Source organism: Amblyomma maculatum, chromosome 2 (assembly GCF_055883805.1).
Source record: "Amblyomma maculatum isolate TAMU_Amacu chromosome 2, ASM5588380v1, whole genome shotgun sequence".
NCBI lineage: Eukaryota > Metazoa > Arthropoda > Arachnida > Ixodida > Ixodidae > Amblyomma > Amblyomma maculatum.
In genome coordinates, this window is record NC_139345.1 from 42720928 (window position 1) to 42744522 (window position 23595).

General features: G+C 50.0%; 3 protein-coding genes and 1 non-coding gene across 4 annotated transcripts in view; 1 reads left to right on the plus strand and 3 right to left on the minus strand.

Annotated features, from left to right (window-relative positions):
* The window catches only part of LOC146198527 (uncharacterized), a 32275-nt gene extending 27519 nt beyond the window's left edge, over positions 1-4756 (minus strand). The window contains exon 1 of the mRNA XM_084594025.1: positions 4565-4756. The gene's annotated coding sequence lies outside the window, so the exon portion shown is untranslated. The remainder of the gene's footprint in view (positions 1-4564) is intronic.
* On the plus strand, positions 1200-3546 carry LOC146198529 (uncharacterized). Its single transcript, XM_084592607.1, has one exon. It carries the CDS (start codon positions 1502-1504, stop codon positions 3476-3478), a length of 1977 nt encoding a protein of 658 aa, XP_084448733.1. The 5' UTR covers positions 1200-1501; the 3' UTR covers positions 3479-3546.
* Positions 4757-6249: 1493 nt separating the features above from the next.
* On the minus strand, positions 6250-10641 carry LOC146198530 (uncharacterized). Its single transcript, XM_084591926.1, has 2 exons — positions 10305-10641; positions 6250-6564 (listed from the first exon to the last, which is right to left on the minus strand). Exons 1-2 carry the CDS (start codon positions 10509-10511, stop codon positions 6250-6252), a joined length of 522 nt encoding a protein of 173 aa, XP_084448052.1. The 5' UTR covers positions 10512-10641.
* Positions 7263-7335, minus strand: TRNAK-CUU (transfer RNA lysine (anticodon CUU)). Its single transcript has one exon. It is a non-coding gene; the product is annotated as a tRNA-Lys (tRNA).
* Positions 10642-23595: the final 12954 nt, after the last annotated feature.

The following is a 23595-nucleotide window of genomic DNA, read 5'->3' on the forward strand; positions in this document are numbered from 1 at the left end:
TGGCTTTCGCGGCAAGCGAGCACCATTTCAGCTTCTTCTTCCTACCTTCCTCCCCACCCCTCAAATTCTCCTCTTACAAGAAGCCGGGACGAAATCCCACATCCCCGGTTACACTCCCATATATTCCGACTCCACAGACGCACCGCGCGCTGCCACATTTATACACCGTAGTCTCACCTATATCACACACCAGGTAGCTGCAGATGCCCCATGCGTAGTTACAGAAATCATACACTCCACCCACTCTCTCCCATCCATCTACGTCGCCAACATATACCATTCACACTCATTACCCATTGCCTCGCTAGAATCTCTCCTAAAGAGTATATATAAATTGGCGGGTAAGCACCCTCTACTCATTGGGGGGGACTTTAACAGTCCCCACACAGACTGGGGCTACATCAAAACCACACACAGAGGCCGCAGATTATGGACCCTTCTTCAAAACCTTAATTTTTCCGTCCACAACAACTTCAACACACCCACGAGAATTGGCAATAGTGTATGTGTCGACACCAGCCCCGACCTCGTATTCAGCCGCTGTTTAACAAATGTGACATGGGACAGAACTCAACATACATTAGGCAGCGACCACTACATCATTCTCGCCTCCATCCCCTTTCAACAAAAGCGCAAAGCCTACACCACACACAAACTCATCAACTGGGACCACTTCAGGGCTACCCGGCAATCACGTGAGTCAGAGCCCATCACTGACATAGAGGCCTGGATGAACTCGCTCACACAGGATCTCCAGACCCACCTCCGATACATTGAGACAAAAGGGGAGATTCCTACCCTTGACAGCCGCCTCGCTCACCTCTGGGAAGCTCACCATAGCCTCTTAGAGCGATGGAAAAGCCAAAAACTGAACAGAACGCTAAAGAAGCGTCTCTCAGCACTTCAAGCACAAATCCAACAGCACTCTGAAGACCTCTGCCGCTCCAATTGGAACCAGATCTGTGACAGCATGTCTGGCAAACTATCCTCCAAAAAAGCCTGGCAACTCCTTCGCCACCTCATAGATTCAACACGAACAAAATCTGCCACGCAACACCATGTTACTCGCCTCATTCATAAAAACATAGATGACACAGATATCCTAATCGACACCCTCAAAATCACATACACGTCTCCGGGCACTCCTACCGCTCTCCCATGTTACAACGGATGCCCGAACCCAACATTAGACGAAGAAATCACGGTGGCAGAAGTCCGAGCGGCACTTCTTGCGCTACGAACAAATTCTGCTCCAGGGGCAGATCAAATCACAAATTCCCTTCTCCGTAACTTGGACGATAATTCTATCGTGCAGATTACGGATTACTTCAACAAATGCTGGAATGAAGGCACTCTGCCCCAATCATGGCGGCATGGCAAAATCGTCTTCATTCCCAAGTCAAACAAACCCCTCACGCTACAGAACCTTCGCCCCATTTCCCTGACATCATGCCTCGGAAAGCTCTTCGAGCATGTTATTCAAAACAGACTTGCCCGCCATATGGCTGACAACGACTTGTATCCGCACAGCATGGTCGGCTTTCGTCCGCACCTGTCGGCTCAGGACGCTATGCTGCAGTTAACGAACGACATTTACAACCCCCTCACACCAGGACACACCAAAGCAGTTCTCGCTTTAGATCTCTCCAAAGCCTTCGATCGCATCCACCACTTAGCGATCGTTAGTGCACTCTCCTCCCTCAATGTTGGAGAACGCACGTACTCATACATCAAGGCCTTCTTATCAGATAGAACAGCTGAAATCCATTTTGGCCCCCTAACCTCAGAGAAATTCACCCTCAAAAGTGTAGGCACCCCACAGGGGTCTGTACTATCGCCTCTCCTCTTCAATATCACCCTCATACCCCTTGCTAGCAAATTGAACACCATCCCACACCTACGCCACACACTATATGCTGACGACATAACCATATGGACCACACATGGCAACGACGGAGAAATAGAGGAAACCCTACAAACAGCAGCTACCACCACCCAAACACACGCAAGCAGCATAGGGCTATCATGCTCTGCGGAGAAGTCAGAGCTCCTCATCATCCGTCCACGAAACTCTCCGTGTGCCCCGATTTCAGTCACCATTGAAGACCGGCCCGTCCCTGAGGTTCCCAACCTCAGGATACTAGGACTCCACATCCAATCCAATGGGAAAAACACCATCACACTCAAGAAACTCCAGCAGATTACTGGTACCATATCGCACCTCATTAGGAGAGTAACAGTAAGGCACAGGGGAATGAAAGAACGCGATTTATGTCGCCTCATTCAAGCCTTTGTCCTTAGTCGGGTGCTCTACACAACTCCCTACCTCTCACTTGCAAAACACGACATCAACGCTTTAAATATACTCATTCGCAAAGCCTATAAGACCGCACTCAAACTACCCTGCAACACGCCTAACGAACGCCTTGCAGCCCTAGGCATACACAATAGCATTGAGGAGCTCATTGAAGCCCACAAACATGCCCAATACATACGACTCACACGCACATCAACGGGTCGCCACATACTCTCTCATCTCGGAGTCAGGATACCCGCAAATGACCCAGACCTCTTCCCTATACCCAAGCATATCCACAAGGAGCTTATTATTAAGCCCCTTCCCCGAAATATGCATCCCCATCTCCACGAACAGCGCCGTATAGCCCGTGCTAAGGCACTCCACCGACAGTACGGCTCCGACTCCGAAACCGCATGGGTGGATGCAGCATGCACAGGCATAAGCGCCGCGGCTGCAGCAGTAAACTCCTCTCTCTCCCCACTTTTTAAGCTGCCACTTCTACCAAACCTCACCTCTGAAGAAGCCGAAGAAGCTGCAATAGCTGCCGCCATAACGCATACGAAAGCAAATTACATTCTCAGTGACTCCAAAACTGCCATTCAAAATTTTGCGCGAGGCAGAGTTCATAGTCCAGCCTTTGACATTCTAAGCTCGTCTGCTGCGCAAAACCCGTCCCGCCAAGTGGAGCTGATTTGGGTGCCGGCACACTCCGGGAACCCTGGCAACGAGGCTGCCAACTTTTTAGCCCGAGGTACCATACACCGGGCACAGGAAGCCTCCGACCTGGGATTCACGAGGGAACGCATGCACACTTTCAGCGAGCTGACCGAGGCCTACAGAGCCACTCGGCAGCTATACCCTCCGCCTCACTCATCCCTAGACAATAGACGTGCCACTATTTGGAGACGTCTCCAAACGCACACCTTCCCATCCCCTCAATCTCTTTCTTACTATCATCCCCTCTATCCTACACCCGCATGCACCCTCTGTCCCGAATTACACGCTAACGCCCTTCACGTCTTAACACTCTGCCCGGCGGACCCTCCCCCGCGGGGCCTGGAGCACCTTATCACCTGGGAGGACTGGGAGGCCCTGCTGCGCTCTACGGACCCGGCTGATCAGGAAACTGTCACAAGCCGGGCTACCAGCGTAATGGACCTTCGGGGCATGAACGCTTGAGTACAGTGGGGCCGTGCGGGGGCCCAGGGATCTGCGAGTCCCAAACTCCTTTGCTCAAATAAAGTTTTATCCATCCATCCATCCCCTTTCCCTCTCTCCCTTTTCCCCTTAGCTTACCCTTTCCACTCTCCTTTTTACTCCCGCGTCGCTCGCTCATCGATTTGCCGCCATATTGAATTCTCGGGACTAACCTCGACACCAGGAACGCCAGCGACAGGTAGATGAGTGGGTCATCCTCTTCGCGCCTTGCTTTATCGACTTGCCGAGCTCATCATCACGCTCAATTTTATTTTACGCTCCCACAATCCTGTCATCACATTACTTCTTCCCCTCCTCGGTGGCCCGTCCTCACTCGGCGTCACGCACGGACAGCGAGACGACTATTTCTGAGCGTGGCGAGGTCACCACACGGTTGGGGCAGCGCGCTATTCCGCATTCTGAAGCACAATGAAGGCGTTACTTATTCAACACTAAGGGTTCCACTTCACGTGGCGGCGCCTGTTTTCACCAACTTTTTGTTTGCCTTTGCTTTTATCGTTTGCAAAAACGTTCTGAGCCATGGCAGACTGCGTTTAATTACCACACTCCTCTTCTCTTTCGCGATTGCTAATTGAAATTAGCGGTGCTCGGAACAGCTTTCTGTTTGAAAACAGTTTCACTTTTGTTGTAGCAACACGAACACACTAAACGAGCTTTTCTGATCAACAGCTGGTATGGTAATATCTATCGCACATGCTGCGTGCGCTGCCGAGGAGAAATTAGCTTTTTAAATACTTTTTTTTTTGTTTAGTCTTGTCATCACAGACATGCAGTACGCAAGGCGCCCAAGTGGCTTTGGCACTTTTCACTAGACGGAAAAAAAAAAAAACAACAGAAAAAATAAAACTAATGTAAACCACAAAAATCGAAACTGAAAAAACCAATGGGCGCGTGGTTTTAGCGACTGGCTACGCGGGCTCGCGTCTGGAGCGGTGGCGACACCCAATCCTTAATCTGTTTTCCCATCGACCAAACCACCTGTCGCTATACGAACGCTCGAACAGAGCGGCGGCGAGCTCCGCAAAACCGAAAACAAAAGCTACGTACCTTCTCAAGATGGCGCTACAGTCGTTCCAGCTGACGGCGACATGATGAACGCTCGCCTACGGAATCCACACGATTGCTCATTCGTTTTGTTCGCTTCACAAAGTCACCGGCGCGCGGTCCTCGCAGCTTCGTTCGCGCTCGGCGTCATGCCTCTCGGCGGTCTGTGTGAGCGCAGGCAAAGGAGTAATGCTGCTCGCTAAAAGTGGTGCGAACAACGCGCGCGAAATGAGTTTCGCAAGTGACGGTGCTGCCCTCTGTTGGATGCCGTGAAAAGTGTTCCAACAACGATCGCTGAGCGGGTGGACTCGAGCGCATGATGACATTTGTAGTACTTTGATTTGGCACACCAATCTGTCACTCGTGTCGTTTTTCTTTCTTCAGTGATTATTAAATTACTTTCGTACACAACTACTACCGTGTCTATATACATTTAAAAAAAGAAGCGCTCTCCCGAATTCCATTTTCATTGTTTTTTTTTTTTGCCTGCATATGTGCAAGTACGTTTTCAACGCAGATGCGAGCGCAGTCCACAAACTAAGAGAGACTTCTAGCATGCACGATCAAATAAAGCTCAGAAAGCATACTTTCTTTTTTTTTTTTTTTTCAGATGCATCAGACAGCAACACTTATTGCGAAAGCAATACTACGACAGCTAAAGCGAGGCCTCGGGTGGCAGGAGCTGCGCCGTGAAGAGGCGTAGCTACGGTCTCCCCATAAAAAAAATCAGCCTGCCATGACATTTGAATTCACGTTACCCGCTCCTTTCATATGGGAGGGTGATATCAGAATCGGCCTGCCAGAACCGTTTGTATTCTCGTTACGACACGCAGGCGCGTCCATACGGTTTGGTTGAACCGTGACTTTATGTGTGGGCTGTTCTTGCGCTTTCGCGTCATATTCTTAAAGGATGAGCTTAGTGTCCCTAATAACGTAGCGCCTTACACTGATAGGGAGTGATAGGAGACTAATGTAGCAGGCAAAAGAAGCTTCCACCGTTGCTTTCTCAATTCAACTAGGGTTAACCGATTTATAGGCGTTCTCATCCACTGTTACATTAAAGCACTATCTGTCCTGAAAACGCCGCTACAGAATTAATACTCATTGTAGTAATCACTTTTTCTTCATACAACTTGGCGCATACAAACAGGACAGGACGCATTCGTCTCATTTGTGATAATGCCAGGAAGCATCACGTGCGTTTTTGTTTTTTTTTTTTCAAAATGTCTCCATCTCATAGACCCCGACAACTTTGTTCTAAATCCTTCCATTCTAGGTCACGTGTATTTTTGCTTACTAGTAATATTGATCACAAATTAGAAACAGCTGGGGCAGAGGAAGACTGCCTATATCCATTCTTGATGAAGGCATATGAATCGCTCTTATTTGGGACAAGGTATCGTGATCCGGCTCTTTCTGTGCACATTATTACCAGTAGATATTACTGGCAGTAATAATACCTTGTCGCCGTGCCGTGATGGCTCAGGGGTAGAACGCTCGACTGCTGAGCCCACGCGAGGACGTGGATTCGATTGCACCCGCGGCGGCCGCATTCCGAGGAGATAAGCAAAGCGCCCGCAGTTAACCTCAGTGCACGTTGTGACAGTGAAAGAACGCAGTTTTGACTGTGCATTATCTTATAATTAGCGTAATAACGTAATATGTTTCGTTTTGTCCGAACGCAGTGTTCAGGGCACGTCACTCGTTCCGCTCTCTGCCCCGCCGTCGTCGGCATAGTGACACGCTTCGACGTCCCGCGCCGGGTAGTTGTTGAGTAAGTTGACGAGTGAGATGGAGGCCCAGTTTTCACGGTTGAATCTGGAAGCCATCCCGATGGGCGACACGCGCAACGTTCGAGAGCCGTCTTTGGCGCCTCCGTCGGCGAGCCTCTCGTAGCGGCCGAGGCGGCGCTCTCTGCCCCCGCCCTGGCTGTTGTGGCGCGTGTAACAGGACACGCCCAGCACCAGAGCCAGCGCGATGACGGTGAGTACCGTCACCAGCACCTGCGTGCCGCGCACAGAGCACAGCGAAAAACCAGTTAGTCTTCATGTAAGCGTCACACAATACAAGAGAGCGAGAGAAAAATGCATCAGTGCCCATCCGGTACCCTGCAGCCATCTTTTCGCCACTTGCTCTGGTGGCTCGGTGGTCATGGCGTTCGCCTTCAGTGATTTGCGACGTTAAACATTATATATCACATGTTATATACTACGCTCCCACCACTCGTTTGCCAGCCACGTCATGTACAAATTGGGTTAGGAAGGCTACATGGGATAATTTCCCCAAGAGGTAGGGTGCCATATTTGAGGATGTGTTTAACCTTATAGGGCGAGCGCTCCCGCATCATACGTGTATTGAACGGATAGCGCCAACAATTGCGGGAGCGCAGACAAAATTCCAAGAAGGCCTGACGTGGCCTGAGCTGTGTTCGCGCAAACATGTAAGCCGATATAGACTAAATAATGTTACAACAAATAAGTCGACAAGTACGAAACAAACAATGCAGTAAATGGTGCGAGAGTCGCACAGGTTGTCACATTTAAAGGTACACAAAGAGGCATACATAAAAGGAGTCCAGATCTGTAAACAAAAGTGTTTGATTGTTGAAGTTCGTGGTAACGGCTGATCGGGGCTTCGGCTCGCGCGACGCTCGAACCCGCGGTGGTTGGTGGTCTATGTCCACGTAGAAAACCACAACTGGCGCCCAACGTGGGGCCCGAACCCACGACCCTGAGATTAAGAGTCTCATGCTCTACCGACTGAGCTAGCCGGGCGCCAGTTGTGGTTTTCTACGTGGACATAGGCCACCAACCACAGCGGGTTCGAGCGTCGCGCGAGCCGAAGCCCCGATCAGCCGTTACCACGCGCACACTGAAACACCACAGCGTGCACTCAACCTCCGCAGGGAGGAGAGCGCTTCGCTGCAAAACACAAGCCTCCTAGTGACACAGAATACGTTTATTGAACGCCGTCCACCAGCGGTACACAAACACTCAGTCACCGCGTCCCAGGAGCGCGCGAAGAGCAAGGCTCCGCTGCGCGCACGCAGTGACAATGAATGCGCGCCGCCAGCACGCAAGGGCGTGCTGTGATCTCTCTCTCGCAGTGACCGGAGGGTTCCTTTGAGAGAGAGTGGGCAACCACCGCAAGGTACGCCTGTCGCGGATCCTTGGATCACGATCGACAGGCTCGAGCTTCGCTCTCAGGTACGACCCGGAGCAGACGAACTCGAGTACACACTGGTCTGCGCGGACAAAGGCCGGCAGACAAGAACAGTAGCGTACGCACCTTGCGATGTCTCGGAGGGGTCTCTCCCTGAGCTCCGCTCGGACGGTCGCGCGAACGCGGCCGTCGAAGCGGTGCCGTATTCCCACCAAAAGGCGCCAATGAGAACAGCCACTGGGACGCCAGGGCGGAGCTGTGGCCCGAACGACAGTGACAAGTCGTCCGAGCCTCTCTCCGCCGCCTCGGTGGCAGAAAGGGAACGAGAACAATTGGGAAGCGGGCGGCGACCGCGCAAAGGGCAGCCGCAGCAAGCCCGAATCCCACAAGTTAACGCATGTGATACTTCGTCCCATATTTGTTCATTTCCCTGCTCCAATAGTGCCTACATGATGTGGGCCATAAGTGCCTTGCAAATTTTTGCGAACGATAGCTTGCAAAGCGAGTGCTGAAGCCTGGTGGTCGAGAAAACGGGAAGCTCTCTTATTGTGGACGGGACCTTGTGCTTCGACTCCCAAAGCCCAGTCCTCCAGCCGCTTTTGAACGAACGCGTGTCAGAGCTGGACACCGCAGCCTCCCATCGCTCGAGGCCGGAGAGTTACCGAGTGGCTGGAGGGTGAAACTCTGAGCACTGAAATATAATATGACTAAAGTCAGCGCGGACCAGTCCTGGTTGGACCAATGGCAAGGAAAGCAGAAGGGGATAGGAACGTACGGAACTGAAGCTGGCGCCATGTCACCTGTTGTAGTTTAGTCAGAGATTTGCGAGGAGGGGTGTAGGTGGTTCGCTCATCGCGATAATGGAGGGAGATTTCGTGATAACCGTGAGTTCGCGAGCATCGCCCAGGCGGTGACAGTCCCTGCTCGGCTGCCGTATCTTCGAGCAAATGAGTGTGCTGGTTCGTTAACTCATGTGACTGGGGATCCATATTAATTCAATGCAGTGGACGGGTGATGAAAGGGGGGCGAACAACCGGAAGGCTGGGTCAGAGATCCGACCACGGGCAAAGTTCCAGGCGGCAGATTTAGAGTCGCTAAGATGGTTTGTGGCACGGGTAGGAGATATAGCGAGGGCAACCACTGCCTCCTCCACCTTCAGGGAAATGGAGCGCTGAAGCATGCCTTCTTACCTGTATACAAAATAATTTTTTTCTTCCCCTGCCAGTAGGTGATAAAAGGCGATAATTGTGTTGGCGATAATGTTCAGTCCCCAGAAGAAAAGCAATAAACTGCTCAGCCTATGGAGACAAGGACAAAGCCGGTGTCCTTCCCTTTGGAGGGTGACAGGCGTTGAAAACTAACGCCATTGGCTGGAAAACCTCCTTTGAGGGGTATTTGCCGCTGCATTCCTGACTTCTAACCGAGTGGAACTAGCATCACTCACATCTTTTTTTAATGTCCGCCAACACTGGGAATATTGCACCCGTGAAGTCATATTCACACCTTAAAAATCCTATATTTAAAAACTAGTGAAGGGCTTCCTTGAAACATCTGGTACGCTACATGCCACCGATGCCAAGGCAAAACGATCGACTGATTCGCGAATACCTTTATAGGTTGTAGCCTCACGCGAGTTTTGTTTTCGTTAGTCGCAGTAGCACATTAGCATACGGGTCCCGCACACAGTACTGTTCATAGACATTTAACATATTTTCTTCATTAACATTCGCAGTTAAAACCTTTCTGTGCCCCAATTAAGGCGTACAGTTTGATAATGGTGCGTATTTGACAGTGTATAATCAATCGCAGAACAACTCGACAGCTGCAGAATTTTGCAATACTGCTCAGGCTGGGCCCGGCGCTGTAAACGAGCACAATGAGGTGTCATTGAAACGATCTCTTTGTCTTGCGTCTGCAAATAACAGAACAAACTCGGTGGCAGCGATAGCACCTACACGCCGAAGAACAGAATCACTGCCCCATTCGGCCAGGCTCAAGTTCACCAGCCGGACTATATTCACTGCAGGGTGAATGCCTGTCCCATACTTATCCAATTGGCCCGGTCATGTGTGACCTCTGAAAACTCCTAACATCAATCTTCCACTTAGGTTTCTGCCGCCCCCTGCTGTCGCTTTCCTCCCTTTGGAATCCAATTTATTACCCTAAGCGACCATCGCTTATCCTCTCTTCGCACTACATGTCCTGTCCATGCCCATTTATTCTTTTTTTTTTTCGACTAGAATGTAATGAATTTAAATGAGGGGCTCAACTTAAGGCAGTCAGGAAGTTTCGAAATAAGGCGCGGGAAGCATCTATTACGATAATTTAAAGCAATGTGCAACTAGTCGCATGTGGCTACATGCATTCCCTATTAATCTCTTCCTATCTTTCGTCACAAACAAAACCACGTGTTGGCGCTTTTGAACGCGAAGAAACAAACATTACAAAGTTTTGCGGCAAAATACTGTTTGCAGTTATAATTCTGCATTCAAGGCTAGTTCTAGTGATTGGATACTAGAGAGTAAGGGCGAAGCGCTGGTGACACGATGACGTGTACGCGCTATTATATGCATGGGCGCACCAGAGTCATCCAATCGGGCAAGCGTATCTTCCCGCCTGGTTCTTCCCGCTTCTCCAGCGCCACAGGGGGCAGCGCGGACTGGGCTACCAGGGGCTTGGCCGTGCGGGCTGTGCGCAGCGCCGTCTCCTCGTCCGGCAGCGGATCGTTGGTGGACGCCATGAGCGTTGTGAGCGCGGCCAGCGCGGTCATCCACCTCCGGGGCACCATGTCCGCGGGCGCCGGAGCAGCCAGGGCATGGCCCTCCCCGCCACCACGTTGATCACCGCCGACAACAATGCCCGACACTGTAGGCGTCTGCCTCCATCCTCGTCGTCGTCTTCATCTCGTCGCTGGGGGACCAGGGGCTCTCATGGACAGCACAATGGACGTGTATGCCGAGGAACAGAGCAAGCAGGGCACAAAGTATTATTAATGCGTGAAGAGTAGAAGCATTTGTGAGATGAAATGCGTCTACTGTCATCGATCAGTGAGTTTACACCGAGGGAGAGGAAAAAAGTGAAGGAGGACAGGGTACCATGAGGAAAAATTGAATTAGACAACTTCCCTTGGGTGCCCATCTCTCTCTCTTTCTCTCGTTCGCGTACACACACACACACACACACGCACACACACACACACACACACACACACACACACACACACACACGCACACACACACACACACACACACACACACACACACACACACACACACACACGCACACACACACACACACACACACACACACACACACACACACACACACACACACACACACACACACACACACGCTGTGCAGTATATAGCGACATTATGCCTGGCACGATTCCGAATTTGGCAGCGCCACACGTGCTGCCGCTGCACGGAGAATTTAACCCCTCTGATAGCAAGATACTTAATATTTTCCTAATACCTGGCAGTTCTGTTCGAACTATGGGCTTCGATCCAGTTAGTATACATACGTAGTGGAGCTCAGATGTTGACGGATCTCGAGTTTCGCTCGGTGTTTTCAAGGCTATAGGCGGACTGCACGTTCCATCTGTGCACGTGCGACCGAAGCAACCGAAGTTCTGTCGAGGCGCAGCGTGTGAACTGAAAAACTTTGCTACTTTTTTTTTTTTTTTTTCAGAATCTCCATGTTCATTTCTGGAAAAGCAGCCTTGGGTCCTGTCTTCGGCCTCTTCAAGGCGCCCCTTGACGACAACGCTGCCAACTATGAATATTTATGTGACAGAAAGGGCTCTCGCTCACTTCAGTATTAAATATAGAATTCGTGACCAACAGTACAGTACATTTCAAGAAACAAAATAGGCCTTCACAGCTATAGAGCACGCGAAAAGCCCTGGGATGGTGTGGGCTATCTCGAAAAACATCAGCCAACGCAGTACAACTTCCGAAGAGGAAACGCAGTTGGAGGAAACACTGAAAAATATCAGCATTGTGAAGCTTCTGCAGAATGAGCTTGCACACTTCCACCAACAAAAGAAGGAATAGTGAAAAATCGCAAAGAAAATGCCTGCCGTCCACAGGGTTCACATGTGGAACTGGATTCAATAAAAGAAGTTCCCCCTGGCCTCCACCGCTGACTGGAGGTGGAAAATACCGTGATGCAGTTGTCGACCTGTGCAGGACATTAAGCTGCTCAAATACTGACACCAATGGCCATCCTCTATTTCTTGAAGAAATTTTACTGAATTGTAGCCTGAGGACAGAGCAACGTCATATTTGTAACTTTACTCGTGGCTCAGGCTCCTCCTCATTAAAATGTTTCTTTCGGAACACAAGACAGTTTCTCTGCTGGCAGTCCCCTGTAAAACCCCGCAGCCTCGAGACCTTTGAATGAACTAAAGTAAAGGATCTCCATTTAAAGTTCTGAGCCATGCCGCACTACATTTTTAAGCAGCGCCCTATAACGTGTGACACTGTGCAAAAATTTTAGGGGCGGTCTCTTATACTTTTGCTTACGATAGGACATAAATACACATAAGAAGGATCGTCCTCCAAAACATAACAACGTTATTTTTATAAATAAACCGAGGAATGACATATTTAAAAAATTTTACTAAAGACCAACGCAGCTCACGATAAAAAAAATCAGAGGGCAGAGAAAGGCGGCAGAGGTTTAGGTGTTGTTAAACCTATAGCGTACAGCGAAAGCAAGCTCTGTCAAGCAAAATTCTCAGACCTTCCGCCGGCAAGCTATATCGACCAGATGATCAGACGGCTTGGCGTCTATCGAAGAGACGACGGGCTCGGGTCGTCGTTCATGGCGAGACAGCGCCGAGCGCCGGCGAATCAATTGAAGAGCGAGCACAGCTATAGTCTAGGAGGTGTTGGCGCAGCTGTGGCGAGCGGCGCGCACTGATGCGTGTCACGTAACGTCCATTTTGTGGTGTGTGTGTGTGTGTGTGTGTGTGTGTGTGTGTGTGTGTGTGTGTGTGTGTGTGTGTGTGTGTGTGTGTGTGTGTGTGTGTGTGTGTGTGTGTGTGTGTGTGTGTGTGTGTGTGTGTGTGTGTGTGTGTGTGTGTGTGTGTGTGTGTGTGTGTGTGTGTGTGTGTGTGTGTGTGTGTGTGTGTGTGTGTGTGTGTGTGTGTGTGTGTGTGTGTGTGTGTGTGTGTGTGTGTGTGTGTGTGTGTGTGTGTGTGTGTGTGTGTGTGTGTGTGTGTGTGTGTGTGTGTGTGTGTGTGTGTGTGTGTGTGTGTGTGTGTGTGTGTGTGTGTGTGTGTGTGTGTGTGTGTGTGTGTGTGTGTGTGTGTGTGTGTGTGTGTGTGTGTGTGTGTGTGTGTGTGTGTGTGTGTGTGTGTGTGTGTGTGTGTGTGTGTGTGTGTGTGTGTGTGTGTGTGTGTGTGTGTGTGTGTGTGTGTGTGTGTGTGTGTGTGTGTGTGTGTGTGTGTGTGTGTGCGTGCGTGCGTGCGTGCGTGCGTGCGTGCGTGCGTGCGTGCGTGCGTGCGTGCGTGCGTGCGTGCGTGCGTGCGTGTGTGTGTGTGTGTGTGTGTGTGTGTGTGTGTGTGTGTGTGTGTGTGTGTGTGTGTGTGTGTGTGTGTGTGTGTGTGTGTGTGTGTGTGTGCGTGTTAAATTTTGGCAGATTTTGAAGCGGCAGTAGAGGGCGGTGTAGGGAAGCAGCTTAAAAGTCTGGAAGTACACATTTGCTCGAAATACAGAACATGAGTTCACAAATGCTGAGAATAAGACTAGCGGCAGGATGACAGTGTATGGTACAAGAATATAGGGTTGAATATTGAGTTTTTTGCAGAGCGTAGCGCCTCGAGAGAAGCTCACAATATTTTTCATAAAGAACTGCAGTAACGAAAACGTTTATACGAGTACAAGTGGCATAGATTTCTTGAGGTAATACTGATAAGCGACCAAATCTTAGTTTGTATACAGTGGGCTACAAACTTGCAGCTTTACGATATGCCAGAAACGAAGTTTTCCACCTCTCTTGATAAACAATATTTTTCTAGGATTGTACTATGGCGTATCTCGCAAAAGAAAGGTTTACGCATTTGTGTGGAAGCACCTGCCCGTAACATATAAAAAAATTCATTCAAAATAAAAAAAGAATTGAACATTGATTACCGCCTGTTAGGAACATATTCATATACCGGTTGTGCCACCTAAATGTTACCAATGCTTTAAAAATGCGTTATGCCCTAGCCCCAGTGAAACCAACTGAATACAGTTGAGAGTTGCTTGTCCTGGTTTGCAGTATTTTTTCGTTTGCCAAAGTTAGCTAATGGGCCACCGGCATCTGTGAAGAACGGTTCTATATAGCGTAGTATTGCTTTCGTAATAAAAATAACTGTAAGCAAACGCTAGCTTGACGAAAATAACGTAGTCAACCGATTTTAGAGACGGTCTAGAACTTTTGTTTTGACAACTTGTTCCTCAACCCAGTCATTCAATTATGTACTTTGGCAAACGAAAAATGCTGCCGACTGGTCAAGGCGACTATAAATAATCTTCAATTAGTTTCAGTAAGCTGGAGATGCTATCCCTTTTAAAGGTTCGGTTAGATTTGGCTGGGCTTGAGCATGCTCAAGCTGTATACGCTCAGACTGACCAAACAATCGCTTTCAAATTTCGCTGACGAGTGCCTGAGCCGGGGAAAAAAGAAACTGAAAGAAAAAAAATGTTGGCTAAAAGCAAGCAATTATTCTTTTCTTGCGACTGATATCGGAGTCACTACTCTATCTGCGGCATATTTGGCATGACCTTTTGACGCTGGTACGAATCACTGAGTACGTGTAAGATGATATGAACGTACGCTGCCTGACGAGACCACACCGCGTGGGCTGCTTAGCTGCGGATATTGTGGTGTACGGCTATGTCATGTGAATTAAGTCAGATGGAGGAATTAAGGCTGAGCTCAATGTACGCGAAAACTCACGCGAACGTGCGGCAGGTAGAAGGCTTTGGTTTAGTGAATAAATCTCGTCAGCCTCTTTATCCCCCCTTCTTCGCCATGACTCTCTCCGGCACGGTATGCGAGACCTCGTGCGACGGAGTGAGCGACTTCGTTTATGTTGGCGAGATGCGGAGAGACGTTCCCCATGTGTGCGGGGAACCAAACTATAGCTCGACCTTGTTGTCCGGCGAGAGTTTCAAGTTCTTGATTATTCGGAAGGCTTCCACGGATATTAAGGCGAAAGCCTTTAAGCTTTCATACACGCGGTGACTGTCCATCCGTTACATCCAAAGGCTGCACAGAGTCAGCTGTGACTCTACCCTGCACTGGTGCACACTCTCCTCGCTCCTCGGCGGCAGGCGGCGGCGCTGAAGCGCATGCGCAGCTTCGCATAGCAACAGTGATTTCACCTGCACCAGCAGGCGGAGCGAGTACTCGCTGCGGCGGCGCCCTTTGTCGTTGCAGTCGAGTGAATGAGTCGGATGGCGCCCAAGCGGCCCAGTGATTCCGCACCAAGCGGATTCCCCCAACACCAAACGGCGGAAGATCAATGAACGAATGAGTCAACGGCGGCCCCAGCTTTTCCTGGGATTAAGGCGAGAGATGCGGTTCAAGAGCCTGAGCAAAATGACCGATCCTTGCCGGGTGCCGGTGCTTCCCAGCGTTTGCTCCTCAAACCTGATGTCTCCCGCTACGGGGAGCGCCCTTCTGTCGGTGACGGTCTTTTACGTACTTATAGTCTCTTTCGCCAAGGTTCATGCGCGAGATTTGGGCCAGGATCACCGAATGGGCGACCTTGTCGAATGCGTTTTAGAAGTCGAGTCCGAGGATGGCTTTGGTGGAACGGGTCTTGTCCAGGATCTGATATTTCAGCATAGCGTCCTGCGGCGAGATGTGAGACCGAACCCCGATGACAGTCTGTGGATAGGCACCTGTCAGTTCGAGGTGGGTATTTACTCGATTGAGTAATGCACGTTCCATTATTTTGCCCACGCATGAAGTAAGCGAGATTGGCCCCGGATTCTCCAAGCTAGGAGCCGGGTTTGGGGATGAGTGCCGTCTTCGCGGTCTTCCTCTGCTTCAGTACGGAGCCCTCCTTCCATCGTTCGTTTGTACATTCCATGAATTTGTCCATGGAATCGTCGTCCAAGTTTCACAGAGTCTTATTTGAGACCTCATCCGGTCCGGGAGCCGACCTACTGTGAAGATCGTGCAGAGCCACACGAATTTCTCCGCTGCTGAAATCTTCATCTAGCGAAGCGTTGGGCCTTCCCACGTAAGAGCCTTGTGTGATAGGGAGCCCAAGAGGTAGATACCTCTGGCATAGTATTTTCGCCACCCTTTCTTCGCCCAGTTTCTTGACCGCGATGTACAGCAGTCTGGCGAGGTCCCTTTGGTGCAACTTTGTGTTTGTGTTATCTAACAGATGTTTGAGTAGTTTCCATGTTTGTCCGTTGTGTAAATGTCCGTCGACCGATTTGCATATCTTGTTTGCAGAGGATTCGACATAAGTTCTGACCAGTTCAGCAACATTTCTCTCGTAATTTCCTGTTTAGTCGCAGACCTTTCCGTCTAGTGAAGATGGACGCCTTGGCTTCGATCAGATGAGCGAGGCGACTGTCCATCCTGTCTGTCTGGAAGTCGGTCGCGACGGTCTTCGTGGCGTTTCTGGTGTCGACGTTCAGTCTGCGCGTACATTCATCGATGTCGAAGATGGACGCGGAGTCTTGCCTCGCCTTTCTGACTAATTGTAATTATTCCCAGTATCTTCATTTGAATTCCTGCTCTCTGGTACGGGCTTGGTAATGGGTGTGAGGTCGAGATCTAGGGATTCTTGCCAGTTATCTGCCCTTGACAGCGCTGCAGCTGTAAACCCAGGTGCTGTTTGGGGCGTTGGAACCGCCCCCAACCACGAGGGCATCGTTGGCGATCAGTCACAGCGTTTTCTTGGAGAAAGCGCTGCTTCTTGTGAGTGGGACTGCTATACAGATTGAGGACAAATATACTTTCTTTCCTAAACTTGTTTGGTATTAGCTCGATGAATAAGTGTTTAATTTTGACTCCCTTCGGTTCATGGACGATGGTCGTCATCCTCTTGTCAACTAGAGTGGATAAGCCCCTGTCTTCAACCTTGAAGAAAAGTTAATGGTAAACAGGGGCGGATGCCGGCGTGTGCAACGTTTCTTGCAGTAAAATATGTCGTGTTTCTAATGTACTGTTGTAGGACCGGCTTTTTACCGAGCAGTCCTCTACAGCAACATTGCCATATGATGATTCCTTGTTTACTGAGGGCCATGTTGATTGATGGGGAGGCGCTTGTCTGTGCATGGGCATCGTGATAGACATTTGTCATTTCTGCATCTGGGATTTGCTGCGGATACTGCTGATGTACCGTCGCCCCAGTCCTGCTTATTCTACCTTCGAGCTCGTGACCCTGTTCGCTAACCAAAGCACCGTCGTGTGCAAGTTCTCGATGGACTCTGCACGCTAGTGATCATATCCTTGATTTCCGTTCTGACTTGGCCCGTCATATTTCCCTCCCGTGGTTGCAACGCCCCCTTTTTAGGTGCGGGAGTTTCCGACTTCTTTACCGGGCTGGCAGTGGTGGGTTGTTGTTAGCGGTGGAGATCACGGCCTGTGCGACATGAGTGCATGCGTTCGTATTTGAGTTGCTGTACCTCACCCTTTAATCTTTGGATTATAATACCCACATGACTGCATTTTCTTTTTTCAGCGTCTCTATAGTGCCACGTTCTCAGCGGATTTCCTAGACTCTGAGAGTCTTACCGATAGCTCTCGCGAGCCACCTTTAGCTGCATCTGTCCAGAAACTTTAACTCGCTGTAGGCGAACCGGCCTTTGGAAGGTTTGAGTGTGAGGCCAGCCTTCCGTGTAGCCTGAAGAACCGCTTCGATGTGCACAAGATAATCGGCAAAGATGCAGTACATAAGCCAAACGGCATCACCTTAAACTCATAGAGGACATACGGTGTTATAAACGCGGTTTTCTCCCGGCCTCACTCATCCCCTTCAATCTGCCAGTACCCATTCCTGAAATCGATCAACGAAAAATAGCGCGCGTGACGGAGCCGATCGAAGGTGTCATCGATTCGGGGCTGTGGGTATACATCCTTCTTTGTCACTTTATTGAGTCGCCGGTAATCTACACAGACTCGAAGCGACCCGTCCCGTATATTTTTTCACCAGCACCACAGGTGCAGCCCACGGCCTGTTGGAAGGCTGGATGACGTCTTCGTTTAACATTTCACGCACTTGCCCCTGTGTCGTCTCTATTTCTTTCAAGGAACCCGGTACGGTGGTTGGCGAATAGGATGTGTTGCGCCATCTACAATAATTGTGTTTTGCGACCGGCGTCTGGCGAATCCTGGATGTCGTGGAAAAATAATCGTTATAGCGATGTAAATGTTCGAGAAGATCGCGCGTCTGGGACAACTCAAGTTTTTTATCTAGGTTCAGTTTCAAGGTCTGTTTTTTTTTATTGCGAAAGCAATACTACTTTCACTTTCAAGCCTTTGCGGTGCGACGGCGGTGCACATAAAATGACCTTGTGCATGACCTCTGTGTGACGTCACGCCTCAAAGTTGAGCGACCAACTCGCGCCGTCCGTGAGAGACGGCGGTGCGCATGAACGGCGGCCTAACTCCCGCTCTCTCCGTCAGGAGCGCCACAGGTGTTATGACGTCACGCCTCAAAGCTGGGCGACCAACTCGCGCCGTCCGTGAGAGACAGCGGTGCGCATGAACGGCGGCCTAACTCCCGCTCTCTCCGCCAGGAGTGCCACAGGTGTTATGACGTCACGCCTTAAAGATCGCGGAGGTCTCTGCTCCCGTTCCTTAGGCCTGCGTGCCGGGGCGGGAATTGGGGGCCTCCTTATCTTGTGGAAAATAAAGTTATCATCATCATCATATGGGCGATCAACTCGCGCCGTCCGTGAGAGATGGCGGTGCGCATGAACGGCGGCCTAACTCCCGCTCTTTCCGCCAGGAGCGCCACAGGTGTTGTGACGTTATACAGCTGTATGACAGTAGCATTGATCATGGCGGTGCATTTAGTTGATAATAATGATGAGAGCAAACGTAATGCACCGTATGCAGCACCAAAACTCCAGCTTTCGCATTTCTGCAGTGTAGATTCCACAGTGCTCTCAATTTTTTTTTTCTGGTCCGCATGGCATGTCGTGCTCAGGAAACACAATGGCCTCGTGAACGTCGCTAATTTCTTCCATACAAGCTATAACTGTCCCTTTCATCAGGTGTTGCGGCTCGCTCCTAAAGTTGATCACGGTGAGGTTGTCCCGCCCTTCGATAACGTTTCCTATCCCTCTCGCAACGCCGATTCCCCTTGTAAGCAGCATTCCAACACTTCCTTCCTTGACAGCTCTTTCGCCCCAAGCAGATGTCTCGGCTACAGCGGCGCCAAATTGACATGTTCGGAGTCTACTCTAAACATAGCTCGGTTTGATGCATAGGCCTTGGCGACAGAGAACGTGTCTGGACTGCCAATTTGTTCTGCCCCACGTCGATCACTGTGCCATGCTCGCGAAGAAAGTCCATTCTCAAAAAACATTTTTAGAGCATTGCTCTCAGATCACAAATTCCGCGGGCCGTCTCACCAATTTTGATGCGGGCGGTGCATTTTCCCCTACGGTGTACCAGATGACCTCCCGCGGTTCGTATTGGAGGGTCATCCCACGGCGTAGTCACTTTTCGGAGTTGGCGGGAGAATTCTCCACTAAATACCGAATAACCAGCACCAGTGTCAACGAATGCGGCTACCCCGTGACCATCGGTTACTATTTTGACGTTACCGGAAACTGCAAAACCGCTTGTGCCCCCAAGGCTGCAATCGTTCGTAGCACGACGCTGTAACGTACATGGAGACCCTTTCGGCCGACTTCGGCAACGCCACCTTCACGCCTCGCTTTACTCAGTTTTCCCGACGAGGAAGAAGAAACGGGCTCTGACGGCGAGACCCGCGGAAAGGGGAAACTTGGCGACGTGATGTCGGCAAGCGCGATGGATGCGGAGCTCGCACTCGTGACGGAGGACTTCGAAGATACTCCTGGATCTCCTACGGCTGTTCAGCGTAACGGGGGTGCGGATCAAGTCGGTTGAATCCTCGAAGGCTGAGTTCTTGACACGGGCAGCGAGGATACATGCGGTCTGGCTCACCGCAGTGGAAGCACAGCGGCCGCCGGTCAGCGGTCCTCCAGAGTGTCGGACTCGCACTTCAGCTCCTCGAGTGCTTCATACTGCGGCACGGATTCGCGGCGCCGAGATCCTCAGCCATTGGGTACTGGCTAGGGGTGGGAAGCTGCCGAAGGGCAATAGCGACATAGGTCACCGTCGGCTGTGTGTCTACAGCAACAGCTGGTACCACTTTTGAAGCGAGTGCGTGTTGCTTTTCTTCCCGAACGGCTGTAGCAATGGTTGCTGGGGAACGTTGCTCAGGAGTTGAGAAAAACTTATTTAGCTCTTCTCGCACGACCTCGCGGACATCGACGAGGCCAAAACCGTTTAGGTAAGACGAGGTAATTAAGGCTTGATACGTCCGGGAAGTTGCCCAATCACTGATAGTGGTTTTTCCTTGTGGCCAACGCGCACTCGATGGTAGTCACTTCGGTGACAAAATTGGCTACTGTAGTCGGTGGATTTCGTATAAGGCCACCAAAGGTCTCACTTTGTACGCCTCGCAATAAGGCGCCTTTTCTCCTCTGTAGCGGTCGGCGCGAACGCTTAAGCGCAGATCGTCCTCGACAAAGCTTCTCACGCTCTCCGCTGGGCCCAGAGTTTGTAGCAGCTCTGCGAATGCTGTCACCGATGCTGATTAGCGAACGTGCGTACCAGTTCGCACTCTTGCACATCTCCCAAGATATCAGCAAAGCATTGCGGTTCTCGAACCAGTACTTCACTGTAGGTGCCTCCAGTGAGAAGTAGATGTTCTGCAGGCATTGATCAGGTGTTTATCCGTTGTGACGAGCAACCCGTTCATAATGCTGGACCTTGTCTTCAACGTCATCCAGGTCATCGACACGGAACGGGGCGACAGTTCTTGGTGTCACAGCCACGTACTATCCGTGTCGCAGTCGCGTTGTCAGGTTGTTGCGACTGGGAGGCCATGATGATTTCAGCCCGATACATCTTCCCCTCGGCGAAGAATCCAAATTCCAGCGGTTGGCCTTGCTGACGTCGGCTAGCGCGGATCTCAGATGCTGCTGCGGACTCCATGAATATCCGGTGGCCAGGACTTAATACTAGGTTCGAATTGCGTGTTCGCGTGCACTGCAATGAGACGACCCAGAACCTTCACCAATGTCACATTTTGACACACACAGTCAGTACGGGAACAGAGACCTTAGGTCAACAGGGTAACGGGAAGATCCAGTGACACAGCAGCGGAACCAACACGCGTGTAAGTCGTTGTTGTTGGCCTCTACAGCAGCAGAGTCATCTTCGTCGAAGAGATCGCTCTTCGTCTTCTTCTGCGCTGCAATATATTATTATTATTATCATATAATAAATCATTGAACATCGTCGTATTCATGAAGTCCATGAAGTCCGAGGGTATGCGTCACTACCTCGCTAGAGCTCTCAATTGAGTAAGCAGCCGCTCCAACGTTAGTTCGTGATGCATCTGTGTAGACGATCGTGGAATCGGTAGGGTGAAAATGATTGAAAACGCGAGCGGAACGTCTGCCTGGGTTAGTATCGGGTGCAAAGTTTTTTTTTTTTTTTCTTGGATGGGGGTTACTCTGAGTTTATCTGGGAGCGATGAAGGAGGGGTAATTATAGGGAGATAGGTTTTAATGCAACTTACTGTAGTATCCAATGCCCATGTTTGGTGGTAGAAAGCATCTACAACCGTTAAAGTTTGTAATCAGCTTACGCATCTAGTTCGCCGCATTGTCAATAAGCACGCCGGGCTACGCGAGGGTCAAGTCAGGCAGCTTGTCCACGCATTAGCACTCAGCGTAATTTTATATACAATTCCATACCTTACTCTAACCTGTCGCCAAAGACATCAGATTGAGGTTGCGCTTCATATATTGTAAAAGGCTGCCCTTAACGTCCCTGTATATACGTCCATGGAGCTGGGAGACCTCATACAACATCGAGACCGGCAAATGGAGCACTGCTGCGCAAGGGGAGAGCCTCGACCGGGCGCGCTGCTGTCCAGATTAGCTGTCAGTTGTGCGCGGCATCACCTGCACTTTTTTTTTTCCTCCATGCCTGCTATGTTGCTGTCCTCCTCAATTTGATAAAATATGCACACGGTTTCGTGCTGTGCAGATCACACTCAATGCCAACTTCATAAACATGCTACTTTCAACCCTTGAAAAAGAACCATTCGGACTAGTCGCATGTGCTCGCGGTACGTGTAAAAGCCAAAGCTTATGCAGCGTAATGCGGGCTAAAGCACTAGACGTAAGTGACGAATACCTTCTAGCTGTCGCACGGTACCAATGAGCTCTAGCTTTCAGTACTTCTGTGTGACTATGGGTAACAGACATACCGCTGCGCGCAGTACAGGCATCAGGCTAAGATGATTGGGATACAGAGTGTGACGCCTGTTCGTGCCTACTTCGGAGCCGGCAAATTACTTCCTTATACCTGTTCCTTTACTTTTCTCCGGCGTTTAAGTGCAACATATGTTACATTGTGCATGCATAGCCCCCCCCCCCCCCCCCGGGGGGGGGGGGGGGGGCAGCGGCTGGAAAGCTTTCGCTAGGCAAATACAAACAAATAAAGTGTCGTTCATGAATGATCGGAACTGTAAAAGCGCTGCTCACGGACTGAAGCAAAGCAGCGGAATCAGTGACGTAGGTACATGTCAGCAGTGTGCTAGCATGTTCAAGTAGGATCACGAGAGCGCTTTGCGATTTGGTCTGTCGTGTGAGTCCACCAGACATAAACACGACATGCTATGGCGGAAAGCGTCGCCCCGTCACCGTGACCAAACAAATGGCTGACGACGCTCCCCCTCCTCGCTGCCGCGGTTACCAACAGTCTTAATACAGTGCGGTGGCGTCATGTTAAATGAACTTATATGGCAAAACTTATGTAGTAACTACACCCGATTGCACGGACACCACAGTGCTTGTGCCTGCTTTTTGCGTGTATCGTCTTTCGCGCTGCTCTCAGTACTGACATATTAACTTTTAAGATTTATCCCCAGGTAAATATTTATTTACAAAATATTGTATTCGGTAAATGAGTCAACTAGCAAGCACGATATCTAAACTGTAATAGACAAATTTGCAGCTATTCAGCTATAAAATTAAATGCCTCTTTTCGCGTGACCGAGTGCATGCGTGTGCGCCCATAAACGCCTGCCATCAGCTATGGCAGCGTAAGTGATTCTAGCTCCTTGTTGGATATGATGGTAGCGCCTGTTACGAAAAGAGCACACGAGACGCGTTTGTAGGAGTGACCGCGTGCGCTCCTCTGCTCTGCGGTTTCGGTTTGAGACGTGAAAAATAAAACAAAAACAAAATTATTTACTCTGCAGTTCCTATGAGAACCACATCTTAAATTTTCTAAAATCTGATCGGGCATTAAAGCGAGCTGCTACAAACCTCTAAATGAAGCGCCTAATTATTATTACAATTTACTTCACCAGCTTGTTAACATACATGTCGCAGCTATTCCGTGAAGGCTACCATTGATAACAATATGGTACATAACAAAAACATACTTTTTAATAAAACAGAAAATGAAACAGGTAACATTATGACACAGTAGACAAAAATGTAAAAAAATGGAGATTAATGTCCCAACTAAGGTTACGGAGGAGAAATGGCCATGGGCAGGACATGTAATGTGGAGACATAATAATGATAACCACTTGGAAAAAATAGTGGATTTCAAGGGATGGCAAACGTAGC